Genomic DNA, 12182 nt, shown 5'->3' with positions numbered 1-12182 from the left:
ACCAGGGATTTCACACAAAGGAAGCAATACAAAGACAACAGGATACTTTCTCATACAAGTACATGGTACAGCAGGCACAATTCAGGAAAATGAAAAGTTGGGGGTAACAAACACTTTAAGATTAATCATTTGTACTTACGCATCTGCAAGCCATACAACGAATTTGTGACTTCTGCTCATTTTGGAGGGATCTTTTAGTCTGCAGAGAATATATATGGTAAAATGGTGTATAAACCATGGTAGCCTCATGTAAGTTAATAAGAAACTAGATAAATATTACTAACATGTCAATTGGATTGGGTGTCTGTCAAGTAACAAAGAATTTTGGATGACATTAAAGCGGAACTTCAGTAATTGTTTCATCTTTCCATCTATTACCGTAAATCTTCTGCCCTTGTTGTTTTAACTTTAGATAGTAATACATTTTTTTTCTGCCAGTAAATACCCTATACAGCCCACTTCCTGTTTCTTGTCTGGCAAAAAGCCTAGGCTTATGACATCATGCACAGCTCTTTATCTCTCTATCACTCTCCTAAGAATTTGCCAGGAAGGGAGAGGGGATGAGTCATAATGAGCTGGAGGCATGCCTCTGTGTAAATCCAGGAAGTGAACAGGCAGAAGCTTCAGCTGCCCACAGTTAAAATGGTTGCAGCCCGACTCAGTGGAGGGAGATTTCTGCAGTATATTTGGCAAGTACAGAATCACAGTGTATATAAAATAATATGCAAAGTGGTTGGAGGGAAGCTTCAGAATGGCAAAGATGTTTTTATTACAAATGATGTGAGCAGATTGCAATTCCTCTTTAAGCCTCACATGCTTACCACATACCTCCCAACCCGCCCGGATTCTGTGTGAAATTCCCGCACACACTGTATCCTCCAGCAGTCCTGCGCAGGGGAAATGCTAGCTTCCTGGCTGTCATACTGACCCTTTTATATGATAACTTTAGATAAATGACCCAAAAAGCCATGATTAAGACCTGATGGCCAAAACGCGTTGGCTTTCTTTTTGACTGCTGTTCACATGCAATAATAAAATGATGTTTTAGCCGTCTTCCATGGCACCAGCCTTTCAAATTTTTTGGATGAACTGTTCTCACTGGGGAGATTTTTCATCACTTCCTGTCCTTATGACACCCATATAAAAATAATAGGCGGTAGGACATCACCGTAATAGTAAGGCAAAAAAAAAAATTGCCAGAAGTTTTAAAGTCGTGTTCAGCCATCTTGGCCTCTGTTTAATCTGCAACTGCCATGATGCTGCACATGTGATCAGTTATGACACCAGCCATTGGATGGTTTGACAGTTTGGTTGAGAGCACAGCCACTGGGAGAGTTACATTTCCATCACGTGCCAGAAATGTAACCTTTTTTTAAACTGTTAAATGGATGGGTTTACTACCGCTTTAAACCCTCTTTACTTTGCTGAATATGCGTTTTTGTGTGTGTGTCCATAGAGAGAGTTCCCATCATTTCCTTTTAAGTCAAATCTCCCTAATTGATAAAGCAATACAAATCTAACAGAGGCTCTAACCCTTTACTGCTTCATCCAAAACTAAATAAACTGTTTTGCCTAGAGCTGCCTTCCTTCACCACTTAAAGTGGAGTTCCACCCATTTAAAAGTCAGCAGCTACAAAAAGTGTAGCTGCTGACTTTTAATAAACAGACACTCACCTGTCCCACCGTCCAGCGATGCGGCCGCCTGAAGCCTCACATCTCTCCCCCTCCTCTCTGCGGTGTCGGCATTGTAAGTGTGGGCACCTTCACAGCCGGGCACGCACTGGGCATGTGCGTTGTGAATGGCCGGGCAAACTTCTGTGATGTGTCCCAAAAGAGTGCAGGGAGGGAGAGAAGTGATCTTCCACACGGCGCAAGGAGAGGAAGGTACCTGTGAAAACTAGGTACCTGCTCCCCCCCAAAAAAATGTGGCATGTCAGGGGGTCACCAGTACTTAAAGCGGGGGTTCACCCAAAAAAAAACATTTTTAACATTACATTCAGCCGAGTTGTCAGAATTTATTTTATCCCCGCACATACCGTATTTTCACCGCCGCGTCCGGGTATGTCTTCTGCGGGACTGGGCGTTCCTAATTGATTGACAGGCTTCCGACTGTCACATACTGCGCGTCACGAGTTGCCGAAAAAAGCCGGACTGGGAGTCGGCTCTATACGGCCCCTGCGCACCGACGTTCGGCTTCTTTCGGCAACTCCTGACGCGCTGTATGCGACGGTTGGATGCCTGTCAATCAATTAGGAACGCCCAGTCCCGCAGAAGACATACCCGGAAGCGGCGGTGAAAATACGGTATGTACGGGGATAAAATAAAAAAAAAGCAGCCGATTGTCATTCTGACAACTCGGCTAAATGTAATGTTAAGAATTATTTTTTGGGTGAACCCCCGCTTTAAAGCGGAAGTTCCATTTTTGGGTGGTACTCTGCTTTAAGACAATTAATAGAATTTACACTTTTATACCAGTATATTTACTACTGCAGCTCCAGTGCTCTTTAAGGAACATTTCTTTACTCCAAAAAAAGGAAACCCTTAATAAAATCAGGAGTACCGATTATATGAAATGTTTGGGTGTATAACTAGGTATACAAAAATAGATGCATTACTTACTTCATAATTATAGAAGGCATGGGGACCTCTAGAAACTGTTCCCGGATTGGAAAGAAGGGCAGGAGTCCCGTATAGAATAGCCCCACCAGCAGCAGGACACGTTGGAAGCAAAACAGCAGTGGGATGTCACAGTTCTGAAACAGTGAGAAAAAAAAACACTTCATGTTAAACGAATGTAGCGTAGTGTGGTTTGTTCATACTGAAACTGTGTGATTGATGAAAAACAAAACACTTATGAAAAGGTTTTTTGCTCAGTGCTCACAAATTCTAAACTTTGCTACATATAGTGATTTCCTATTATCGTCAGCTCCATCTATTGGCCATAGTGCTGTATTTTCCTGTATTAGATATTTCAAGAGCAATACCACATTATGACCAATAGATGGAGCTGATTATCATAGGAAAGAAAATTAACATATGAAGAAAACTATGGTCAGAATGTTTTTCAAACAGACCCATATGTGTAAAATGATTAAATATTTTACTCAGCAAACTGTAATGGTCCTGAGATCTACAGTATAGTCAATTAAATTGGTATTTAAAACAACAATTTTCTTCTTAACAGCCTTATTTATTCAGTGTCCTTGAGAACTCCTTTGGATGGTTCATAACAGCCAATCAGATTCATGTATATACTATATAATGACAGCTGAGAATTGAATCTGGTTGGTATCAATCAGGGAATTTGGATTTTTTTTTTTTACAAATGGTGGCTTAATGAGCACTTATTATATTTAATCAAAGGGGAATTTTACCCCCTCCTGTGTTCTTTGCACAGAAAACATACTGCCCAGTGAATCCAGCAGTGTTCCACAGGGATCCACTGCTTTGCTGCTCTACAACCAGTCCTGTGCCATGGTCTTCCTCTTATATGCCATTCAGTGCACGGGGTGTCATTGGAGAAGGCGGCTGCAAGAATTAAATAGAGACAGCTGCCCCACATAGGACATGTGCAGTAGTGTACAGCGAGGCCTCCTGGCATGCATGATGTACATGATTATCCCAGGAGGTTGCGGGCAACCGATTATGTCATTCTTGCCTAGACAAGAATCCAGGAAGTTTCACAAAAAAAAGGTATTTAAAAAATATATATATATAAATTCGAAGTTTTGCTATGCCACGAACATGTGACAAATATAACATACTGTATTTTTTGCTCCATAAGACACGCTCTGAAATGTCTGTGCGTCTTATGGGGCAAATACTGACCAGGGCTTGCACCCTCCCCCCCCCCGGTTGCCGTCATATCAAAATACTGGGGGGCCGTCTCCCGTGAGCGCCTGGCGATCTGAGCCGGTCAATCTCATAAGACAAAAAGTAGAGCCATTATACGATGATATGTCACAGTGTACATGTATAATATTTACCCTCTAACATTGCAATTTTATGAACCAACTCATTTTTATTTATTTTTTCTATGCTACCCCTACAAAGCCGGTTCTCATGTACCAGATGCCCCACTATGAGTACCTATCATAGACCATCATGTACCCTCTTGTTTCCTCTAGAATTATGTACCTAGACCCATTACTATTAATGCATTACCATGTATGTTTTGTTGGACTAATTTGTACTATTATATAATTTCTAGGTGGTTACTAATTGTACCATTTTATCATCTGAATGTGTATTTGTCATACCTCCTTTGTTTGTATAATAAATATTTTTTACCATATGTTTTTGGTTCATATGCCAGTGATGTTCTTCCTTAAAGTCCCACCCTTAGTTTCTCTCATTCAACCTATCGGGGATGGAGGCATGCTAGTTATTGCCTCAATTGAAAGTCCCAATCTTAGTTTTAGGCCCCATTTTTCAATGTATCGGGGATGGAAGTACATTACCATATTATTTTAAACATGACCTATATCACTGTGACTGTCTTTTGCCATACGTTTCTTTATCCTATTTACAACTTTTCCCCTCCTAGATCAGCTCTGCCAGTTGGGGCTGGCTTTCTCATTATCCCCGGGAGCTGCGACTCGCTCTGGTAACCCCCCCTCCCCTCCCCTTTAGGGAGGGTTGGTCGGGCTCTCACTGCGTGTCAACGCCACGCTTCCACGCTCGACAGGTGACGTCACTTGTGACGCCGCGATGCGGGCGTGGACTATCCATCTGCGGCTAGTACGAGGAGGGTTTGCGCGCCAACGCCAGGCACGCTACTGCCTGGACGGCGATGCGGGCCTTCCCCCCTATTTACGCTGCGTGGCGTTTATTGGCCACTCTTGGTATACGGCCGCTATATATACTTACCCATATTGAGCCATCACTTCGGATTGTATCATCCTCATGGGACCCTACACATTTTATGGTGCCACCTCTTGATCCACCCTCGCTGGGTAGGTACCTACGGTGCAGTGCTTTCACTATCACACCTGCACCCTCATTATCTTTTTGACTTATGCTTACTTTGAACATGCTGGTGCATGTCTTTATTCACATGTTTACCTTTCTAACTTTACACTTCACTTCCTACCCACTATTTTTGGTGCAGTGCTTCCATCATTATATCTGCACCCTTACTACTTTTTGATTCATGTCCACTTTGGACATCCTGGTGCATGTCTTCATTCATATGTCTAACTCTTTAACCCTACACTACACTTCTCACCTATTATTTTTCAATTATTTATTATTTACCCCACAGATACCTCTGGGTTTCACCACAGACTTTATCAATTCTATCACTGTTGACATCCACTATCCGATGCTCATGGCCAATACTGTTTACTGTTGTTACTCCTGCCGTGCCAAAGTGCCACCAATTCAGCTCCCGGGGATGATGCCATTTATAGCTGCCCCTCTCTTACAGTACCATCTTATGATTCTACCCATTTTACTATAACTAGGTGAGAGTGTTTGGGACTATTTTTGTTCCCCTCTTTTCTATGTTCCCTATTATGTCCATTACTTTACTATGGCATTTCTTTCTCTATTATAGATACCCGTACACTGTGTATCTGCTCCTGATGAGTGTTAAAGTGAACACGAAACGTGTAGAGCCATTATACGATGATATGTCACAGTGTACATGTATAATATTTACCCTCTAACATTGCAATTTTATGAACCAACTCATTTTTATTTATTTTTTCTATGCTACCCCTACAAAGCCGGTTCTCATGTACCAGATGCCCCACTATGAGTACCTATCATAGACCATCATGTACCCTCTTGTTTCCTCTAGAATTATGTACCTAGACCCATTACTATTAATGCATTACCATGTATGTTTTGTTGGACTAATTTGTACTATTATATAATTTCTAGGTGGTTACTAATTGTACCATTTTATCATCTGAATGTGTATTTGTCATACCTCCTTTGTTTGTATAATAAATATTTTTTACCATATGTTTTTGGTTCATATGCCAGTGATGTTCTTCCTTAAAGTCCCACCCTTAGTTTCTCTCATTCAACCTATCGGGGATGGAGGCATGCTAGTTATTGCCTCAATTGAAAGTCCCAATCTTAGTTTTAGGCCCCATTTTTCATAAGACAAAAAGACAGAGCAGCCCCAGCAGTAAAATGGAGTGCGGCCGCTCGGGCTGCTCTGACTTCTATCTGAGTGACAGGCGGATCTGATGATGTCTTTGCCAGTCGCCAGGCACAGGTCAGGCTGCATTTCATGGGCACAGGTAATGCTGCATGGGCACAGGTAAGGCTGCATTTCATGGGCACTGGCCAGGCTGCATTTCATGGGCACAGGTAAGGCTGCATTTCATGGGCACTGGTCAGGCTGCATTTCATGGCCACTGGTCAGGCTGCATTTCATGGGCACTGGTCAGGCTGCATTTCATGGGCACTGGTCAGGCTGCATTTCATGGGCACTGGTCAGGCGGCATTTCATGGGCACTGGTCAGGCGGCATTTCATGGGCACTGGTCAGGCTGCATTTCATGGGCACTGGTCAGGCTGCATTTCATGGGCACTGGTCAGGCTGCATTTCATGGGCACTGGTCAGGCTGCATTTCATTGCCACTGGTAAGGCTGCATTTAATTGCCACTGGTCAGGCTGCATTTAATTGCCACTGGTCAGGCTGCATTTAATTGCCACTGGTCAGGCTGCATTTCATGGGCACTGGTAAATATTTTAGTACACCATTTGGTTCACACTTAATTTTTTCTTGTTTTCCTCCTCCAAAACCTAAGTACGTCTTATGTAGTGAGAAATACAGTAGGTATTATCCCAATGTAGCCGCAAAAGTGAAAATACACAGAAGTTTGGGGGTCAAAGTTACTCTTGTGGTGGCCACTGTCGCCAGCTGTCAGAACACAAGTGCTTTGCTGGAAACCCCACCAAAGCTGTAGCAAGCAGGATTTTATTAGGCTACCACACTAAATACATACAGTAACTGTGACAGTAGATTTAGGTTAAAGGGTTAACATTAACTCCGATAAAGCTGAGATCATGGTATTGATTGGTAAACTGTCGCTCCCAAGAGCCGAGGCAGCAGTACAGATCATGAAGGGTCTCCAGAGTTAATGCATTCTCACCTCTTTGTGGCACTTCTGTACAATCTCGTAGTCGGCGTTACCCCACACGGTCAGGTGTTCTCTCTTGTATTCTCCTACAAGTTCAGATACCTGGGGAATATACAAAGCACATGTTAGAAGGAACATTTCCACCCACGTTGACTTTCTAAAAGATCTCGGATAATAAGGCACAATGGAGTTTCTGTCCTTCTACAACTGTTCCCTTCATCTAAAATGGATGGAAAAAGGTTCAATGGTTCACCTACTTTGCCCCCGTTTTTTAAAGTGCAACTGCAGAATGAGAGCTTTGGATTTGTTAAGGTTTTGGGAGGTAAAATAAACCTGAGACAGTAAAAGGGAAGTAAGGGGACAAAGGGGGGAAACATGGAAGAAAAAAGAAAAAAATTATAATAAATCATTTATACTTTTTTTCTGAATGTTCTAGTTACCTTGTAGTTTACATTGACACACCAGCCTGGATGTTTGAGTCACCAGCTTGGATCAAATAGCTAATTCGGGAAAGTGGGAATAAAGTCAGAATGTCTTATCTGCTTACTATCTGGGTACTATTTTTGGGCTTATTTACACTTAGGCCCCTTTCACACTGGGGCGATGGGTGCGTCGGCGATAAAGCGCAGCTATTTTTAGTGGCGCTTTACTGTCAATTTTGCAGCGCTATTCGTCTGCTAGCGGGGTGCTTTTACCCTCCGCTAGCAGCCAAAAAAGGGTTAAAATTACGGCAAAGCGCCTCTGCAGAGGCACTTTTCCGGTGATATAGCGGCGGTGTCCATTGATTTCAATGGGCGGAAGTGGTGGAGGAGGGGTATGCACAACGCTCCTTCACCGCTCCAAAGATGCGGCAAGCAGGACTTTTTTTTACCGTCCTGCTAGTGCACCACTCCAGTGTTTCAGGGCGCTTTGCAGGCGCTATTTTTAGCATTATAGCACCTGCAAAGGCCCCCAGTGAAAGGGGTCTTATGGTGGGGGGGAGGGGAGGCATAAAAACACATGGCTGAGCCGCAAAATTTACAACCACATTCTCCCCCCCTTCCCCTAGTGGCCCCCCTTAACATGAAATTTTGTCTGCCTCCTTTCCCTTTGCCGTGGCTATCCAATCGGATGTTTACCCCCCATCTCCCTTCTGGGATACATCACAGGTCCCTGCAAGCTGCGGGATAATTCACAAAGTGCAGCTCAGCCATTCCCAAAGTCAACATGCAGGCGGCTGGATCCAAAGACGGCTATAGAGCCAGCTCGGGTGAGGACGGTGCTGGATCGCTTGGTTAGTAAGTGTCCTATTATATTATTATTATTTTGAAGCCACTTTACGCTGCAATGGCAGTGGACAGGGGTGTATACAGGCCGTGGCAAGAATGAAAAACTCCAATGCATGCTATTGCGGGGCAGATGTTTAGGCTGGGTTCACACTGATGCAATGCGGGAACCACAGTGATTCCTGTGCAGATTTCTGAATCGCAGGCAGTTCACACTGCTCTCTGCGAACTGCTGCAGGTGTCAATATAAAGTTAGTGACACCCCCAAATTGGTTTGGAGAAATCAGTGCAAACTGTGGAATCAGGTGGAATCGGATCGCATGGGTCTGACCATCCATGCGACCCGATTCTAGTGCACTCTAAAGCCTCGTACATACGCTTAGATTTTAACATGACCGTTTTTGTGGAATGCTAGTCTCATGTCGAAAGTGAAGAGGTTACTCACAATGCGAACATTTTCGTACGTCAGAATACAACGTCAGAAGTGACGTAATGTATTAAATAGTTTTGCATGTATTCTTTTTTTTCTGAGTCTTGCTCTTACGATTATTTTCATACGAAAACTGTACTAAATGAAACAAAAATCGGACGTCGAGTTCAAATCCGACAACATTTTTATATTCTGCACATCCAGCTTTTGTCTGACGAAAAAGTGAAATCGTCTGTCGAAAGCACCGTACTAACGATCCGAAAATCCTCAGACAGCTCGTCGTACGAATTTTTCCATCCGATTTTTGTATCGTGTGTATGGGCCTTAAGAGTCTCAGGCCCTGTACACACGACCGGATCTGTCCGTTGGGATTTATCCGCGGATCAGTTCCAGCAGACAAATCCGGTCGTGTGTACGGCCTAGCGGACATTTTTCGGCGGACATTTGTCCAGCCGACCGGTTTTCAAGCGGATAAAAATTTCTTAGCATGCTAAGAAATCTATCCGCTGGAAACCTGTCCGTCGGACTGATCCGGTCGTCTGTACAGACTCACCGGATAAGTCCAAGCGATCCCCATCCCTCGCATGCGTCAAAGTGATTTGACGCATGCGTGGAAGTATTTACCTTCCAGGGTCGCGCATTTCACCGCGTCATCGTCGCGACCACGTCACCGCGTATGTTTTCCGCGGGGATTGTGATCTGATGGTGTGTACAGCCCATCAGATCAAAATCCGGAGCAGAAATGTCCACTGGAAACGGTCCGGTGGACCGTTTTCATCGGATATCCGCTCGTGTGTACAGGGCCTCAAAGTATTGAATCCAGTTAAAAAGCATGCCATGAAATGCATGTAGCATTTGCACAACTGCTCAGCTATGGAAGATTCCATGTATCTTTCATGACAGGTTTCCTTTATTTAGAAAGCATCTTAATTTTCTTTTAGCTATATTATGGACTTCATAATGTGTTGTACGCAGGGGCAGACTGACCATTCGGGCACTCGGGCACTGCCCGAGGGCCCCATGCCACCAGGGGCCCCATCAGGGTTGCCAGCCTCAGTAAAACCAGGGAGAGTATGTAAAAATCTGTGTTTTTTAACTGTATGTATACTGTATGTGTGTGTGTGTATACTGTGTGGCCCCATAATCTATTGCCTGGGGGCCCCATAATCTCCTATTGCCCGGGGGCCCCATAATCTCCTATTGCCCGGGGGCCCCATAATCTCCTATTGCCCGGGGGCCCATGAGTTGTCAGTCCGCCCCTGGTTGTACGTTATGTACAATAACATACAACACATTGATAAGATAAAGAGAATTTTAAATATAAAAATTGTATGTTCTACAGATCAACGATAATGATGATTGTATAATTATATAATGCAGCAGGGTTGATACCAACCATTTACAGAGACAGATGGCTTTACAGGCATTTAGATTGTATTGTAATCAATGACTCTTCCAATGAACTCTACCAGAAGACTCATACACAGCAAAGCTTTAGCGGCATGTCTATTAGCTGAATGCATTAAACACAAGGCCAGTAGAAAGACTCTTCTAACTGCTAAGAATAGTAAAGTGCAACGTGTTGAATGCCTATAAATGAATACTCCCAGCTGAATTTAGACGTCTCAGCTGAGGAAGACGTATTGATAGATACAAACTCCCACATGTGAAACCTCTTTTGAAGGTGGAATAGAGAGGAAGCAACAGAGAGGAAAGAGCAAGGAACTATTTATAAGATACAAGTGGTTGTTCTCTAAGCTGTGCCGGCTGCACAGGAAGGAAATCACCAGGCCTTCTAGCAGCACTGTGTTAAAATGTGAAAACTCTGCGCTGGTCTAAATGATGAAACAGCTGCTACTCAAGACCAGGAATATAGTAAAAAAATGTAATAATATACATGGAGCACTATTTCCTGTGTTAAACTGTATAAAATGTGACAATGTATAATTTATAAAGTGATGGTTGTGCATAAGATAATACTTGATGCAAATGTGCTTCAATATAAAATTATGAAATATGAAAATTAATAAAGTGAACGATGCATAAACCACAATATAAAATCAGTGCTCAGAAAAGTGCAAAATGAATAAACATTCAATAAACTTATTATAAATAATAAGTGCCTTTTGAAAGATGTCTGATATGTTCCGCTTGAAAACAATCACATATGCTTGAACATACGATGTCTCATAAGGTAAAAGTTAGCCTCTTACCAGAAATGGTGGACCCCTATTACAGAGATCAAACTCACTGTGGGAGTATATTCGCCTGTCTGGATATCACCCACTTGGGTGTCCTGCTTCAATGCAACTCACAGAGGTTGAGCCTGATGAAGAAGCATGCATGCTTGGAACGAGTGCACCTCCCCGCTGACCTCACACCCGGAAGTGACACCATCTACCGCTGTGCTACCGCTGACGGCCCTTAAGCCGAGGATCCCCGCTGCGCATGCGCCACTGCAGCCAGATATTCTTTATACCTACAGGTAAGCCTTATTATAGGCTTACCTGTAGGTTAAAGTGGTAGTACAGAGTTTACTACCACTTTAACATCAAGGCAGTAGCAGTACCCGGGCCAGAGCGGATGAACAATCATACAGATAAGCCCTACATTTTAGCTCCTTTGTGAGTGTAATTCTTATGCCTTTGCAATTTAATAAATATCTCTTTTTCTATGCTCAGAAGGCGCCGCTTTTTTCTCTCCTATTATATTTCAGTTCTAGTTTAGTCTAGTTTATATATGGACATATTTTAATGGACTAATATTCACATAGGAGTAGCTTTTACAACTACATCCGGAGTGCGCTCAATTAACCTCTTGTTTTTTGTAGGCGAATATACTCCTACAGTGAGTTTGACCTCTGTAATAGGGGTCCACCATTTCTGGTAAGAGGCCAACTTTTACCTTATGATACATCATATCTTCAAGCATATGTGATTGTTTTCAAGCGGAACATATCAGACATCTTGCAATGCTCAGTGATTGAAAGCATAGGAGACATATGCAGGAGATTGCCTGAATGAGATTTCACATATGCTGCATCTATTCTCTATATGAACGTTATGTGTTACAAATCAGAGTCACAAAAGGCACTTATTATTTATAATAAGTTTATTGAATGTTTATTAATTTTGCACTTTTCTGAGCACTGTTTTTATATTGTGGTTTATGCATCGGTCACTTTATTAAAGAGGATGTCCACTGAAAAAAAAATATTAAAAGTCAGCAGCTACAAATTACAAATTACTTACCTGTCCTGGAGTCCAGCGATCGCTCGTCACTCTGCTGCCCCCCCCGCCATCCTCGGTGAGGGAACCAGGAAGTGAAGCGCTCCGGCTTCACTTCCCGGTTCCCTACGGCACAAGCGCGAGTTGCGCTGCACCTGCT

The 12182-nt window shown here is 43.1% G+C and overlaps 1 protein-coding gene across 1 annotated transcript in view; it reads right to left on the bottom strand.

Moving 5' to 3' along the window:
* Positions 1-12182, bottom strand: part of GDPD1 (glycerophosphodiester phosphodiesterase domain containing 1) — a 128205-nt gene that overhangs the window by 5285 nt on the left and 110738 nt on the right. The window contains exons 6-8 of the mRNA XM_040338273.1: positions 7113-7202; positions 2620-2753; positions 140-199 (exon numbers count right to left, since the gene is read on the bottom strand). Of these exons, the coding sequence (XP_040194207.1) occupies positions 140-199; positions 2620-2753; positions 7113-7202 (284 nt within the window). The remainder of the gene's footprint in view (positions 1-139; positions 200-2619; positions 2754-7112; positions 7203-12182) is intronic.

Source organism: Rana temporaria, chromosome 2 (genome assembly GCF_905171775.1).
Source record: "Rana temporaria chromosome 2, aRanTem1.1, whole genome shotgun sequence".
Lineage (NCBI taxonomy): Eukaryota > Metazoa > Chordata > Amphibia > Anura > Ranidae > Rana > Rana temporaria.
This window is presented reverse-complemented; position numbering and strand designations above follow the sequence as displayed.